The sequence below is a fragment of the Medicago truncatula genome, chromosome 3, assembly GCF_003473485.1.
Source record: "Medicago truncatula cultivar Jemalong A17 chromosome 3, MtrunA17r5.0-ANR, whole genome shotgun sequence".
Lineage (NCBI taxonomy): Eukaryota > Viridiplantae > Streptophyta > Magnoliopsida > Fabales > Fabaceae > Medicago > Medicago truncatula.
This window is the reverse complement of record NC_053044.1, coordinates 37,002,234-37,020,125: the sequence shown is the minus strand read 5'-3', so window position 1 is coordinate 37,020,125 and position 17,892 is coordinate 37,002,234. Positions and strand designations below refer to the sequence as shown.

The window sequence follows — 17,892 nt, the reverse complement described above, 5'->3', positions numbered from 1 at the left end:
TTTCATGGTACATGGTCAGAAGGGGCTGAAAAACAGAGATAGTACAACACAAGTAGAGAAAAAAAGTGCTCACTGTTGAAACAAAATTGTGTGTATGTCAGTATGTCCCTGGATCAAACCATAAAAAGAACCAAGAGTTAAATCTATTCTACTCTCTTGTCATTGAACTCTAGAACCAAACATGCCAGTCAGGAACAGGGACCATTTCAGAAATGTGTCCACAAGAATTCCAAAAACATTCTTTAGCTTGTTTTTTTTTTTTTTTTTATGAATAAACTTCTGTAGAAAAATTAAAGACAAGAAAAATAGCATTACACACACATATACATACATGAACAATCTTTTTGCATCGGTTCTAATAAGAACTCAGTTAACAATTCTCAATTATGCAAATTTTGGAAGAAAAAAAAATACACATTCCTTTAACTATACAGTAATTTATGAATCTAGAGAACAGAGTACACAAATTCATACAAGTACATATATAGTACATATTTATACCTGTAAAAAACTTTCCAAGGTACTTATGTAAAATAAACCAAAAAGCTGTACAACAGAGAAACCAAAATGATCATAAAAGATTCTAAACCTGGGAATTTAATGTTGAATTTCCCAGTTAGCACAAAACAACCAATGCTCAGAGAAAACAAAAATTAATGCTTGAAACCAAAACAAAACAAAATTATAAGAGTAATTAATATTGGAAAATGATCAGATTAATTCATCTTTTCCAACTTCGACTCCTCGACATTGGATCTGTTAAACCACCAACAATCCATGTCTCTCTAGCAATATCAGTTGAAATACCATAATAATCAGAGTGATATCTCATCACTACCAAATTCTCTTTGTTATTGTTATTATCTTCCTCCATCAATGACTTTAAACTTTGCCCTTTCTTTACATGTGTTTTTGCTAATTCTTTTTCCTTTTCTTTCTCTTTCTGTGAATTGTTTTCTTTTTCATTATTATTTCCACCTTCTTCTTCACTTTCTTTCAACCAACTTTTCACCGGAGCAGACCTACATCGCATGAGCAATAATGCATTTGGAGGAGGCACAGAGATTTCTCCATCACCACAGTTTTCATCTTTCTTTTCTTCTTCTTTGTGAACAACTTTATTTTGTTCTTCTTGCATCACCATGAACCATTTTGAGAACACAGCTCTTGATGATTCGCTGTCGCGATGAGTCTCTTCTACACCAACATGATCGTTATAATACACTTCATCTTTATCTTCATCTTCACCATCGTCATCTTCTTCTTCATCTTCATCTTCTGTTGTGATATCGGTTCCAGAGAAGGATCCAAAGCAACGAAGGTCAAAGCGTATGGCTCGTAAACAAGTGAAGAATTGCATAATCTCTTTCTTGAAACCGAGAGATTCGGCCCAATTGAGACGCTTTTTTTGCTTCTTGTCGTTATGAATTTTCTCTATCTCTTCCATCACCGATTGCCAGCTCCTACAAGCAGAATTTTTAGGCCTCATTTTGATTTGTCCGGCACAGGTAACTTTTGGAGAGGTTGGTTCCGAATTTTCAGATCCCATTGACTTGTTTTTAGTCCATAACATAGGACTACCGGCTTGACCACCACCACTGATACTTCCACCAGCTCTGGAGATTGATCTCTTACGCTGATGGTAAGTTTTGTGGTGGTGGTGTTTGTTGGGCTCCGAAGGCCTAACTGGGCTGCAAATGGGCTTAGGCATTAGACGAAGATGAGTTCGAGATGGGAAACATACTAACAAATCAGTAGAGGGTGCTGATCTTTTGCCTTCTCTTCCCTTATTCATCATGATTCTTCTTAACCTCTCTTCTAATTAATTTTGTTTTGGTTTTTGTGTATAGTAGTTGTTGCTTTGCAAATTGCACTTGTATAGTGGCACCTTAGATCTTGCGCTTAATGAGTATGAAATATTGAAATGTGTTATTATTGTTTAGGTTTTTGTAAAGATAAAGGAGGGAAATAATGACAGCTTATAATACAGTTATGCTTTAGCCTTTATCTAGTTGTTATCTTTAACTAGGCCTTTCTTCGATTAATTCTCATTGCACTACTTTTTGGTCCCCCTTTGAGTATGGAAAGGGGTCACGGAATAACTTTCATTATTCTTTTTTACGGTAATTGTTTAAGTAAACAAATTATCATCAAGTAAAGAATTATAAAGATGTTTACTTTTAGGATGATTAATAAATTTAGTCAAGTGTAATTAATTTTCTAGATTTTATGTTGAACATAAATCAGTTTTTTTTTTATCAAATTTATTCAAAGAAAAATCAAATTTATTAAATTTTCATATTTTGTATTTAGCAACAAAAAAAAAAACTCACTCAACTATCCATAATGAATATTTTTAAATTAAATATAAGATTTATTTTAGGTATAATAAAATTAAATAGTTCAAAAGTAGTGATCAAAGATAGTCAAGATAATTCCTTCAAAAAAAAGATAGTCAAGATAATAAAGTATTTACAAAAAATACTATCTATTTGAGTTCATCCTATTGCATCTCATCTAAAATGTGATAAGGTTGTGAACTATGAACTTTTGACAGTTCCAAATAATATTTTATCCTTTAATAAAATCTACTTTATTAAATGTATTCATGTAAAAATGAGTTGACCATAATGATTTTTGGATACATATGTAAAATTGAGTTGCATATATTAGTGGGTTGATTGGTTAGCTCTTGTATTTTTTATAAATGGAAAAAAAAAAACTCTCGAAAATTTAGTTTTACTCAAGTAACGAACCTTAATCACTTAAAAATATTTTTAATCAATTTGAGGATAAGGATTTGAAATATCATACTCAAACGAATAATCATTTGTTCCTAAAAGAAATCAAAAAATTTCTTAAGAATTCTACAAGAACTAGTTCTTTTTTCTCTGACAAATGATTAGAACTTCATAAAAAAAATTTAAACCAATTACCAAATTTCATTTTCAAAAATTCATAAAAATGGAAATTAAGTTTTTGAAACATACAAAAAGGTTGTCTTTTTTCTTTAAAAAATAAAAATAAAAATTGAAGCTCCACAGACACACACACACACATATATATATATGGCTTACTTTCTCACATTCTTCTATTAATTGAAGCAAAAATATAAAAATGAAAATAGCAATTACAAACATGAGAAATAAACCCCAACGGGGACCGATGTGTGATTCAATTCAACATTTTAGATATAATTTTAAGGTGCACAATCCATACACAAACACACTTCTAACCTTTGATTTATGGTTTAAAAATTGAATGACTTAGATTTAAAGTTGGCAACATGTATACTTTTTGTGGCCGACAAAAGTTGTTTATAAAGTGGTTCCTGAAAAGAAATTGTTTTTCTCTCAAAAAATGAAATTGTTTTTAGGATAATTTACTTATTTATTAATAAAATATATATTAAAACTCCAATAATGAGTTGATGTGTTTTTCGTCAGCTCCCTTAAAAAATATTTTTCGTTAGCTTCTAAATAATTGTTGCTATAGTGATAGTAATTAAAGAGTCCGTCTCTAAATTAATTGCTATAGGAATAAACAAATTATATCTAAACCAATCACTAAATAACAAATTTGTAGTAAGTGGGAACTTAAAAAGAAAAAACTTTCAACAGAAAAAAAATCTAAAAGAAAAAAAATGCATGTGTATTTAAAAAAATTGTGTAAAACTAGATCTTTGTGTATTTTAAATGTGTTACAAATAAAAGGAAATAGTTCAACAATGTTAAAAAAAATATGGTTGTGAAAAAAATACATCAATCCTTTTTTTTAATGAAAAAATGCATTCCAAAAATATAATTTTTTTTTAAGACCTAATTTGTTAAGCTTTTGTACTCTACATATCATGTCACATCTCATCACTACATCTAAACTATTCAATTTCAAAAGAGCAAATCTAAGGTTAATAATGTGTTTGTGTATGGGTACACAAATTTAACAATATGTACACCCTAAAAGTCACCTAACTTTAAAATACTAGATTTTTTGTCATCAAAATTGCGTAGCTCCATCACTTCACTTGTAGTGATTTATCATTCAATGAATGATTGAAAAAATAATTTATTGATCCAATTATAATTTTTTTTCATTTTTCATTATTATTTTTCTTTTGGTAATCATGCATTCTTTTAAACTTCTTTCAATAAAATGTATTCTTTTAAACCGTAAAATAGGTCTCATTTTGTTTGTCTATTTGGATCTTCCTATTGGTGGCAATTCTCGGTGTTTGTTGTTTTAGCTCTCTCGTTAAATGAGAACATTATAAAAAGATTATATAATTGGAAGAGTAAAAAATTTCCATGGGTGGTGGTCGACTTGTCATGCTTAAATATGTCATGTCTTCACTTCTCGTTTATTTTCTTTCCTTCTACGAGGTGTCCACATGCAGATTGAATCCCTTTTTAAATCATTTTTTGTTGGTGGGGGAGGAAGCTCGTAAAATTAGTTGGATTCATCGGGGTAATTAAGGTGTATTCTGAAAAGAAGTTAGGATTGGAAATATGTTGTTGAACATGGCTACATGGTAAAAAGAGTCTATAATATGTTCACTGCTGAAGAGCAACATGTTTTGTCCTCCTTTCACGGACATTGTTTGGAATAAAGCAGTGCCTCTCAAAGTTTATTTATTTGTGTGGTGGTTTCTTAATAAAAGGATTCCGAGAAAAAACATTTTGTTTATCGTAGTGCTTTACATTCAAGGACTCTTAACTACTTTAGGGGTTGCGTCAAACAAGAAACAGTTAATCATCTATTTTTGGAGTGCGATCTTTTTGGGTGTGTATGGTTGTCTATTTAGTTTGGGGGGCTCACCTTTTCAGAAAGAAAAATCGACTTTATCTTCAACTTATCTGATTGGCTTGTATATGGATCATTTGGAAATAGCGAAACATGCAAATTTTTCAAAACAAACAATCATCCATTGGTCATATGCTTGATAGAGTAAGACTTCATTCATGGTGGTGGTTGAAGGCTCATAGGCCTAACTTCTGTTTTGATTTTCATTCTTGGTTGACGAATTCATGCATGTATAGGATTGTCCACTTTATATTGTTCTTGTTGGCTTTTTGTTTTCTCGCATTTCATTTTTGCTATCCGAGATTTTGTTTTGAGCTCTTTTTAGGTGCATGTTGTGCTTAATTTGGCCTCTCTTTTTTTTTTTTTCTTTCTATGATATATTTATCTTTTGGCCTCTTCAAAAAAATATATATGTAAAGCGTTCATCAATTTCACTGATTACTTTATAAACTTGGTTGCTCAACATTAATTTAGTGATGTTTACTCTTCAAACTAAATTGTTTCCTCGAGCAAACTAGCCATTATTTATCGACACTATACCAGGGAAGTAGATTATTTCTATTGACAAGAGATACTGAAATCAAGATCGTTGAATAAACGATAGATGATAGGATTTTTCATATAAGAAATAGGAGAGAAGAAAGTTTTTCTTTGGTTACAGGAGAGAAGAAAGATTAAGGATAATATTTGAAACACGTGAAAGAACATTAATTAAAGAAAAAAAAGGTTAAATTACATAACCTATCCTTTAACTAATTAAGAGATTTTATGTCTGTCCTATAATTAATTTTTGCTTCATTTTGGTCCCTATAATTTTTTTTACTCTCGAGTATAATGTAAGTAAAATAACTCAACTCAAATCTATATTTTTTTTGTACAAAAACGGCCAAAGAGGATGAAAGAAAAGAAAAAATCAAGAATTCTTAAACATGCAAGCTCTAAAAATATCGTTATAAAAAGAAAGATCGACTCTTTAAAAACACATTAAATTCGCTTTTGATCAGGTTGTAACTTTCAATCAACTATTTTTATGTGTAGAATTTGATCGTATCGTACCCTCCAACCTACCTTTTTCAACAAAGTGGGTAATTTTGAGGTGATTAAAGAACGACTATGACAAACATACTACTTATTAGAAATGCTTCGCAAAACCATGTTAACCCTTCTCTATCTTCCCCTCTTAAACCCTCGATCTAAACACACTCTTAAAATATAAGAAAAAAAGTTGGTATGGAAACCAAAGCCCACGAGGCTTGCTTCATAATCCAATCATATCACCACCTTGGTGAGCCCCCGCCAGATGTTGATTCACGCCCTCTTGTTGTTTTCCTACCAAGTAAGTCCCTACACACACATGCACTCAACCACAACCAACCATAGAACCCACAACTTTTTATGAAGAAAAAATTAAAGAAAGGAAAAAGGGTCCGGGTTTGGAGAGAATTGACATCATTACTTAGGGATCAGTTTACTCGATTTACATTTAATAATTGTTTGCTAAGGGAAACTCCCCTAACTGCAGCATCATCAACTCATATGAACAAACAAAGCTTTTTCTCTAAATTAAAGCATCAATATGATCTGTGATGTACACGAGTCAATAAAAAAAATAGTGCATTATGTGCATAGAGATTTTGTTATCCTTTTCTTTATTTTTTTTGTCTATTTGTCTCTTACTTTTTATTAAATGATAAGAGATAACTAATATTTGAAAACAAAAGCATGTGGATTTATATTTTAAGAAAAATACAAACATGAAATTCGTAGAAAATTCTGAATTTTTCCTTTATTTTTTCTCCCTCTTTTCAATTTCTTCAATCATAAAATTATTGTAGCCGAGTTAAAGCTAATAGGGTGTGAAACAGGGACTAATTAAAGTGAGGATGCTTGAGAGCAAGGGAAAAATGGTCCCCTCTAAAGCTATGATGTAAACAGCACTAGGTAGGATTAGATTTTTACGCTTTAGTACGACGAATTATATATATAATACTCTTCTGAATTCATCTTTATGATTTAATAATAATGAACCATTTAAACAAGCAAACATTATCAATCAAGATTTGGTTTAGCTGAAAGAGCAAGAGCTAAGTCTCCAACAACCGGCCGGTCCATCGCGTGTGCAAGTTGATCTACCGCACATTGTCTTAAGATTTTGACATGGTTAAATTGTGGCTATGCGGGGGCAATTTTCATATTTGTCACGGTTGAATTGTGGCTAAATTAGACTCCGACACTAATATTCAAAATATTTAAGATAACTCTACAAATCATAATTCAAACATGACCAAAAAAGATGTACACATGCATTTAACGCCCAATGGTATTTTAAATACGATTATCTTAAAGGGTCATGCGGGCATAAGATAAGGAATTTAAAAAAATAAAAAAAAAAACAATAAATTTTGTATTGAAAATATAAATAATTAAACATTCACAACATTGAACACACAAGTTTTAAAAAAATACTTCTATTTTTAACTTGTTATATTGTGATTTAAGGGCACAAGATAACATTTACTTATGAGGTGATTGTGAACATATGGCCAAAAATAAAACTCTTGGAATGACTAAAAAAACTTGTTGAACTAACAATTTTTCTATTATCACATGAATTTTAATTGATAATTTAATGCATGTAACAATCTATCTATCTATCTGTCTATATCTATCTATCTATCTATCTATCTATCTATATATACATGTATTCTAACCTACATATTGCTTATGTGTCATCTTACTAATGCCTCCCTTTCTAACTATTTCTTTACATGCATTCTCTCTCATTCTAAGCTACACTTTACTTATGTGTGTCACTTCACAAATGCCCCCTTTCATGTACAATAATTTTAATTCTTTACTCACTCATTCTATGCTAGCTTCTCCATTATTTTTCTTCTAATCACATTTTGCATCCACTTTTCCTATTACTAAGTAACCGTTACCCACTCTTCCATTTTCTCATAATTAATTAGTAACCGCCATCACACAAAAAATGTTAATGTTCTTCAACGTTTTTTTTTATGTCCCTTCACTATTTCTTCTTCCGTTTGTTTCCATTTTTTTGTTATATATTTTACATTAGTTTCATCCATGTATTCTAAGGTACAAGTTGCTTATTTGTCAGTTCACCAATATCCCATTTTTAATCTTAAGCATTCTCCTACTTTTCTTATGTGTCTCTCCCTCAAACAATTGCCTCATATTTTAATCATTCATAATAACATAACATTTAAATCACTCCTTTATAACTCTTTTAATTGAAATGGCTAATTTAATTGCTAGACTCTATGAATTCTAACGTGCATAATTTTTGCAATCAAAAAGTTTTTACATTTACCATGACATAAATCATTATCTATGGATTTCATAGTATATATTGTACCTTCTCCAAGAGAAAACACGGTGGTTCTTAATTCTAAGTTTCGGTTGGTGTATTTGGCAATTAGCAATATAGTTTTTGAGTTTACTCTCTATGTTGTAACCAGGCGAGTAAAAGGATGTATTTTTAAAAGTTGTTCTTTCTTTTGCGGGCATAAGACTAGGAATATTGAATTATTTTTGGAGATTTCTCATGCAAAACCAGAATAAGGAAAAGCTAGCAACTTCATCATGCATGCATCTTAAGCAACAATGTAAGACGGTCGCATGATTTTTTTTTCATCTCCAGTTTTATTTATACTATACGTATAATTTGAACAATAATAATTTTTAAGCTTTAATTTTCAGATTTGGATCTCATTCTTAATCGATAAAATTGGGACTTCGAGAATCTCTTAGTCATGAGATTACCAACACTTGATCAATGCACATTCTTCCTATCATATGTGATTTTATATACCATATTTTACTACACTAATTTTGTGTTTAACAATTTTTTATTGTTTAAAAAAAATTAAACTGATGTTTAACTTTATCACGGGCAGGCCATCTCATGGGTTACTCTTTATACTTATGTATATTCTTTTTACTAATATGTGATGTGATAGAAAGAGAATCCTTTGCTAAAAAAAAGGGAATCCTAACATCAACAATCAATTAATTCAAGTTGTAAGTGATTTGAACTCCTTAAGCAATTTAGCAATATATTTTTGTCATAGAGTTTTTTTTAATGGATTTTTGTCATAGAATTATTAACTGGGTAGGAAGATAAAAAATTCAATGTTTTTTTTACAAGAATAAAAAATGCAATGTGATTGCCAAATGAGTCGATCATACATGCCATTGAAAAATATTTATTTTAATGAACAGTTCAATTTATGCAGCTTATCTTTTTTAGAGATAAAACTCTATAACTTACATTTCAATTTTATAAAACTCCTTATTTTTTTTTTAGAAATTATAAACTTTTATCTTTACTTTATAATAATTAATTAGTAACTTCCAAATAGTTTTCTAATAAAAAATTCAAGTAAATGTAACGATGATGTAAACGTTTCAGAAACTTCCATGAAAAAATATGCCAAATAATAAACAAATTGATTATAGTGCTATGTGGATATGATTTAAAGTCCACAACTCTAAACATTCAATGTATGGTTCAGACACAACTGAAGAGACAGTCAATCATAGTTATAAAATTCATTTAATCGAAATTATGGCCTTTGAATTTTGACGCACGCATTATTTTACTTTACTTTCTCCATTCAAGAAGAAAAATGTATATGATTTTGAGATTTTTTTTTCTATAATACCAATTTTCTTAATGATTTCAGCAAGAATTAGAAGATATCATGTGGGTTTTCTCTCACCAGAGAGTGTCCAATTGATCCCTCACTCTTCATTTCTCTTTGACTCATGTGGTAGTCACAGATTAGTGATTTTTGACACAAACCTAACTCTGTTTATTCCCACCCTTTATATTTCTATTCATTCAACTAGGAATGAAAATCTACAGGCCATTGGAAAGACAAAGAGTTGAGAGATATAGAGAATAATGGCCTTAAAATATGATATATAGAGAAGGGCAAAGGAAATTATCCAAGTTACACGTTGTAGTAGTAGTTTGCTTAGGATCCTATAAAGTAGTAGTTTACATGTCTTTCCACTACGTACCCGCATATGTTTTTTTCGGATATGGATCCTCTGCAGCGGCAGGACGTGCTGCTGTTGTGATTTTGTGTGTGAGGAGAGAGAAATCATAAATAAAAAGGGAAGAAGTAATAATGAGAGAGAGAGAGAGAAATCATGTGAGAGATAGAAACATAAAAGGGCAGCAGGGAGTGCAGGAGAGAAAGTGCTGCAGATGATCCAATTTCGTTTTTTTCACCTACCAAATATTGTTTTTTTCGCATTATACTCTAATTTTAATTTACTAATAAATTTCTACATTTTTCTCTCTCTCTCTCTCTCTCTCAATTTGATGCTTCTTCTTTTCTCTCATACAATATCTCTCTATCCAATAAATTTTTTATTTTTTCCAAACTATCTCGCCAATAAAATTGATGGGTCTTATGACTTTCACTCTTTCTTATTTTTTTTAACACTCATAGAGTCTTTTGTTTTTTTCATCTGAATTGTTCTTCTATTTTGTTTTTTAATTTTTTTTAACATGTTAGTCATCTTATTTATAGAATTTAAACTCTTTATCAAATTATTATTGCAGGTAACAAAATATAGATATTAAGTACTAATCCTTTAAATTCTCTAATTAGTTAAGGATAGACATTTCATTCACATGTTATTCTTGAGTTCATTCATGTATGAATTTCTCTAATTCGTAACTAAACCGTCTTCTTAATTATGTGTTATCTTTATAAAACTCTAATGCTTTTCTTTTTTAGAGATAAAATTGTATTACTTATATGTCAACTCTATAAAATCCTTATTTTAATTATAAATTACAAACTTTTATGTTTATTTTATAATCAAAAATCAAACGACACTTTAAAAAAAGTGTAAGGAGTAATATTTTTACTAAAAACCATGCAATGATACATATGAAAACATTTGATCTTTTTATAAATTGTGTTATTTCATTTGAATTTTTAAATAAAATCATTTATTTGACTCAAGTTAGAATAAAAATTTAAGAATATCAAATTATAATTGAATATCGACAATTTTTTCTAAAATTTAAAATATATTAAAATAAAGGAGAAAAGTAAGATATAAACTAAACCAGAGAAAAGAGAGAATAAATGAAGTTTTTACTATAATAATTCTACTGATTTCTAAAATACATGGGTGACACATTATCTATATTATATATTTACTTGATGTGTGAAAAAAAATTTAAAATATTTTGACAATCATTCTTTTTAAATAAAAAAGTTCAACAGATCAATAAAATTTGTTATTTACAGTGTATTCAAAAATACATTATAATCAAGCCCGTGCAACGCACGAGTTATATACCTAGTGAGTTTGTAAGATTAAAGACCAAAACAAATATTAAGTAAAAGATAAATAATGAAAAATATGTTTTAACCAAACGAATAGTTTTTTTTAAGAATACGAACTGAAACAATAGTTATTGGCCAATAAAAATGCGGATTGGATAGAAATCACGGGTAGGGTCGAACGAGGAAAGGATACGAAAGGCATATTTATTTTTTTAATTCCTTATCTTATGGCCGTATGACCCTTCTCTCTCTCTCTCTCTCTCTCTCTCTCTCTCTCTCTCTCTCTCTCTCTCTCTCTCTCTCTCTCTCTCTCTCTCTCTCTCTCTCTCTCTCTCTCTCTCTCTCTCTCTCTCTCTCTCTCTCACACACACACACACACACACTCACACTCACACACATATGAGAATGAAAGGAATGAATCTCAACCATATAATCAAATTGGACGATCCAGGTTAAATATCTCATTTTAAATAACATATGTTCATTTCCACACTCAATCCAATATGTGAACCTATTACCTTCTCATCTTCTCAAATCCATCATCATTTACAATAACCCTAAACCGTCAGAATTTCAAATCATACGAAATCTCAATCTTACTGCTGAATTTCCACCTTGACGAAGAACAGGAAGGAATATTCATTAAAGATAAAAGAAGAATAGTTAATTGCATAGGTTAAGAAACTCATGGATAAAATCACTTCTTATCCCGATAACCCTAAAACTAATTAACGTTCTACATGTTGTTGCATCCATTCATGAAACTCAAGATATCTCAATGGTTTTAATTCATGAATAAACTATAAATTTATTCTATTGCAAATTTTGTTGGTTCAAAGAGATTAAGTTCCAAATTTCAATAATTATATAGTTGATTTATAAATTGGTAAAATTGTCAATTTTGATGAGAGAGAGAAAAACCGAACACTGTATTGCTTACCATATAAGATTCAAATAGTAAGGATTATTGATTCAATGGTAGACCAATCAGGTGGAACCTTTTTGACAGCAACGATGATGACGACGGCGACGACGATGATGATGATGACAGTGATGGTGGATTGGAGAAGATGAGAAGGTAAAAGGTTCACATATTGGATTGAGTGTGGAAATGAAAATGTGTTATTTAAAATAAGATTTTTAATATAGACAATCTATTTTGATCATATATTTAAGTTTCATTCCTTCCATTTTCATATAAATATGTCATTCTCATGTGATATGATATATATATATATACACACACACAAAGAGAGATATATCTCATTAATGCCAAAGGATAGATCAGTCATCTCTTCTTTCCCTTTTCTTTGTCGTGCAAGAAAGAAATAAAAAAGTTGAAAATTGGTTTCTCATATTTCTCTATTTAACTTATCTCCTGCACAAATAGAAGAAATGTTTACTTATCTCTTCTCTTTTTCTCTAGAAACAAACCTAGTGCAAAGGTCATACCACTTTTGTTAGTATTTTTTTTTTCAAAAGATGGATCTCATTAATGCTAACGGATATCTCTAGAACACTAATAATACTTGGATGCTAATTTTCGGCACACCTACACAACACATGTTTAATCACGTTAAAAAATATGATTAATTCAATTGAGTATATGACTAATTTAACTTCCAACAAAAATTATGATTAATTCAACTATATGAATTAATCATATTTTTTAATGTTAATTGAATTATCTATCTACTCAACTGAATTAATCATATATTATTTCACATGATTAATCAAGTGTCATGGGTGCATTAAAAGTTGGGTGTTCATCAATACTGAGAACTTGGACAAAATAATTATTGAATATAAGTTGCAAGACTGAGGGATCCTTTCAAGCAGGGTCAAATCCAGATAAAGAATAAGAAATTTCTGCAAATTTACTTCACTATTTACATTGACTTTCATATGTCGTATTTATGCATTGATTGATGATAAACCATTTTCGTAGTTTGAAATCGATTTCCCTGTTTTTTTTTTAAATGGTGAAATCAATTTTCCTTTTATTCTACATAAATCTATAGTATTTCATCCTAACACCTCCTGCTGAAATGGGCTTGACAGCCATTACTTGGCCCAACATAATTAGTAACCCTTTAGATTTGGCCCATATCAAAATGTTAACAGTTGATTTTCACTTGGTCATTATTTTTTCCACCCTATGAGTTTCTTGTGCACCCTATTCGGATTCTAAAATCCTAAATATTTCAACGTGTTTTCGGAGGTTTTATGGGTTTTTACGTAGTTCGGATTTTAAAATTTGAACTGTATAGGGCGCGTGAGAACCTCATAGGGTGAAAAAAGAAACAGACTTTTCACTTTTATTTCCTTTTTGGTTTGAAAGAGTCCAAATTTACACACTAACGAGTAAGAAGTAAAGAATTGCGATTTCAAATATGCGTTCCTACGTATCAAATGTTTATGTTACCCATGTGAGCTATATTTACGAATCTATTGATTTTTCCACTTTGTTAATTACACACTATGGAAGAGCCAAATCCATGAACATATATGATGTGGTTATGTGCCTTATTATAGTTACATCAAAATTGTTATTAGAGTACATCAAAATTGAATATTCATGTACCAAAATATAAAGAATATTTTAGTCATAACAACAACAATCAAACCTTATCATACTAAGTGTAGTCGACTACATGGATAAAAAAATAAATAATAATTTGAATAGATTTGATGGAAAAAGAAATAAACCATTTAAATAATCAAGTCTTAACCCACTAAGTGCGGTCGACAACAATCAAGTCATAATATTCTATCATAAACCATTTTTTATCATGAAAAAAATAATTAAAAAAAATGAATAGTTTTGATGAAATCTTAAATTCAATCCTTATATATTATGACAAACAGTTGTAGAAAAAAAAAAAAAAAAACCTAAATAAAAGTGCATGATGAGTAGTGTGTAAAATTATGAAAAAGTTAATGATACATGTATATTGTATTGTTCAATTGATATATCATATATATAGTAAAATAGTCGAGCTTTATCACAAAAAATAAATAAACAGTTGAGTTGAGCTTAAAAGCTCAACAGATCGTCTAGTATAAATGGTTAATGCACAATGTATGTTAATGTTGTAAACTATGAAGTATCGAGCTTAACTTTTTTTTTTTTTTTTCAAGATATCGAGCTTAACTTTACTAATAAAAAATCAGCGGAGAATAAACACATATTGAAACAAAATTTTGATATAATAAAACTTAAACAATGATTCACTACCACGTGATAAAGAAAAACAAATACTAAATAACTAGGAGTAATTTTATAGATATATGTATTCCGTTAATAATTAATCTCATCTTCTACTAAAGCAAATAAGAGAATAAAATTTAATCATTTTTTTTTCTACTTTACCTCTTAATAAACCACCAAAAATTAATCATCTTAGTTTCAATAATTTTTTTTGAATCAGTAAAAATAATAATAACATGCTTACATAAATATAATGAATGAGTGGAATGTAAAAATATTTAGTTTAATAAATGAAACATCGTAAACTTATAGAAATATAACTGATTACTCTACACTAATTTATCTAAGAAACTCTAAATCTAGGACTATAACTGCTGAGAACATGCTTATGTGAGATTAATAATGTGTGCATGTTTGTACATGCCTAGTCGATATTAGATTGGATTATCTTTTCTTCACCACTGAATTCCAAAGGTCACTGTCCAACTTTTTACACTACAACAATATGCCAAAGGATCATTAGTGATGGACACCATAAATGAAATGCATGGTACGATTTCAAGTTCTGAACAATAGCTAGGTTCTTCCCCCTTCCTTTATTTGCTTTTGCTTTATTTGAATTATTTATTTAGGGTTAGTACAGTTTTGGGTTTTTAAATGGGAGGGAATGAGACGTTTTAAACGAACCTTTTTTGGTTTAATTTTTTTTAACAGTGTTATACATAGCGAAGATTCCTTCCCGAGAAATTCACGAAGCCGACGTGTCTTGCGTATAAGAAAAAGAGAAACGCTTCAACTCTGGAATTTATGGAAAACAGGTTGGGTCATGGCAGTGACGGATCTAGAAATTTTGAAAAGTGGGGGTACTATATATATATATTAATTGGAAGCATTAAATATATATTAGGAAACAAGGTTGTATTGTTGTGTCAAGTGTGATTTAAGTGTGGGCCAGGATAGAAATATTGTGTTATAAGTGTAGGTTATTTGGTCTAAATGTCAACTATTACTATATTATATTACTTAAAAATAAAAATTAAAATATTTTGTGTAGGGACAAGCCCACACCACACAACACATGCATCCGTCACTGGGTCATGGTTTAACCAACCAATAAAAAACGTTCGTGAAAAATTCTTGATATATTTTGTCGCTATATCCATCATTTTCCAATTTTTTTAGTAAGGGAAGGGAAGGGAACGTGAGAGGATATGGAGCCGGTTTTTGTTTCCTCCAAATTTGGTGGATTTAGAGATGACAAAATTTTGCTCGGTATTTTTGTTACTGTTTATGGGTTTTTTTTGTTCCGCGTAAGCTTTCTAATTTTTTTTGGTTTCATTATTACAATGATTTTTTTTTTTATTACTATTCCTCCCCTTATGAACGAAACATATGTTTGTTTAAAATGATTCCCCTCCCTTTCTCCTCTTTTGAACCAAAGGTATATTAAATTAAAACACATCTTCTCCTCTCCCCTCACTTCCATTAAAATCTATCTCTTTCTGTTTAACCAAAAATACCCTTACGCATGTAGGGGAGGGGGTTGTGGTGTATTTTTTTTTTTGCTAACTTCCATAGATGATTTAGTACTCCATCTGGCACATTTGTGAAATAAATTATCTCTTAGAACCTTATTTTTAATTTTCATTGTAATATTAGCCCCTAACCAAGTTTAAATGGCTAAATAGCTTATCTCATGCCTTCCTTAATTGATATAATCTATTTTATTAAGAGGGCTTATACGGTACCATGACATATTCAAAGGATAAGTATTGTTAAAGCATACAAGAGATATGATAGAAAGAGAAATGATACTAAACAAGAGTACAAGGGTATGATATAAATGCTTTTCTATTATGAGGTAGGTACAGAGTACCCTTGTATTGTTAAGGTAAAGGGGCATAATGAATGTTTTTTTTTTTTTTTTTTAAGAAAGGGTACGATGAATGTTGTTTAACAAATTCATAGACTAAATATACTAATACTACATATTGTCTGAGTTGTCAAAATGGATTAGGTCTGATGGACCACCCATTAGCTCGTATTTTTTAATGACCGGATGATAACAAAATAAGACAAAGTTCAATTGACCCTAATCAATTTAGTCCACATAAAAAATTGACTCGACTGAGCTAGTCCAGGGGTGGCTCTGAGGGAGGGCGGTAGTTCAGGGCACCATTTTTTTAATGGACATCAAAATTATTATTTTTACTTAGTAGTTAGTGCTACATAGATATATTTCTTTTTAATTCGTTTTGATTAATTCCATTGAAAATATATTTTTAGAGAACTTTAATTATAAATGAATCTTTTGCAACAAAAAATTCAAAAAAAATTAAAATTAAAATAATTAAAATGGCACAATTTTATTGTTTCGCCCTGGACACCAAAAATCTTAGGACAGGCTGCTAGTCTATCGACTTTCGAGCCAGACAACTATCAGCATTTCCATGAGCTCGTGACGCATTTTGCTGCTATAAAACATGTCTCACAGCAAAACAATATACTCCATGGAATATTAACGCTGTTGAATCACACGTTACTATAAATTTTCTAATACAATGATCAAATAGCACTTGTGTACAATAATGGTATATATCATTGTCTAATTAGAATGTGCCATGTGGCACATCCTTTAAAAAAATACATCAAATAAAGCATCTATAAAGTAATATTGGTAGGTGGCACACTCTAATTGGTCAATGATATATACTATTAGTACCTTAATGGTACACAAATGATATCCTACAATGATCATGCTGGGAACTGTCCAACTACCTCATACACACACTAACTAACTAGAAACAACTCTTACACCAATTTGGGAGCTTTTGGGGCTGTGAAAACTGAATAATCATTTCATTTCAATATAGCAACATGCATATCATTAACTACTTTTCACTTTCCGTGATGTAAAGTAATTATTACTATAAAATAAGGTTGACATATAGTACATAACTTACTAACAAACAACGAAATATAGTAATTATGAATGTACATTATTCTCACAATTAACACAGATTTATCAATTACAAATTTGTATTGTAGTTGGTTTATATCATGGCAGGGCACCAACCTATTTGAGCTTGTCGTTCAGTGATTGGCTTGATAATCCATCCATTGAGGTATACAAATCTGTTTTTTACCAACTAAAATTCATATTATTTGATTCATCACAATAGTAGACATACAACATGAAATCAAACCAAAAATTTGGTGACAAACATACAACTTTGATACCCTCGTTAGGCAGAACCGTATCTGAGACAGGGCGAATAGAGCGACCATCCTAAGCCCCACAAAATAAGTACAAAATTTAGGCCCAACATAAAGAATCAGGGTTTATTAAGCCGAAAAAATTAGTTAAATTCTAAAAGGAGGTGGTTGTTAGTAAGTTCTTCGTCGACTCATTTATAATTTATTAAGATGTTGTAAATGGAGTTCAAATTCATAGTCTTCCACCATCCCAAACCCCTTCGTCAAAAAAAAAAAAAACTTGGTAGCCATTTTACGTATTGAGATAGATATGATAAAATATAT

The 17,892-nt window shown here is 30.1% G+C and overlaps 1 protein-coding gene across 1 annotated transcript; it reads right to left on the bottom strand.

The window, feature by feature from the left end:
• Window positions 1-402: 402 nt before the first annotated feature.
• Window positions 403-1,988, bottom strand: LOC25489432 (protein phosphatase 1 regulatory subunit 15A). The gene has a single exon (XM_013605417.3). It carries the CDS (start codon window positions 1,796-1,798, stop codon window positions 722-724), a length of 1,077 nt encoding a protein of 358 aa, XP_013460871.1. The 5' UTR covers window positions 1,799-1,988; the 3' UTR covers window positions 403-721.
• Window positions 1,989-17,892: the final 15,904 nt, after the last annotated feature.

Coding starts and splice junctions, on each gene's coding strand:
- LOC25489432 (XM_013605417.3), bottom strand. CDS start 1,798: ATGATGAATAAGGGAAGAGAAGGCAAAAGATCAGCACCCTCTACTGAT.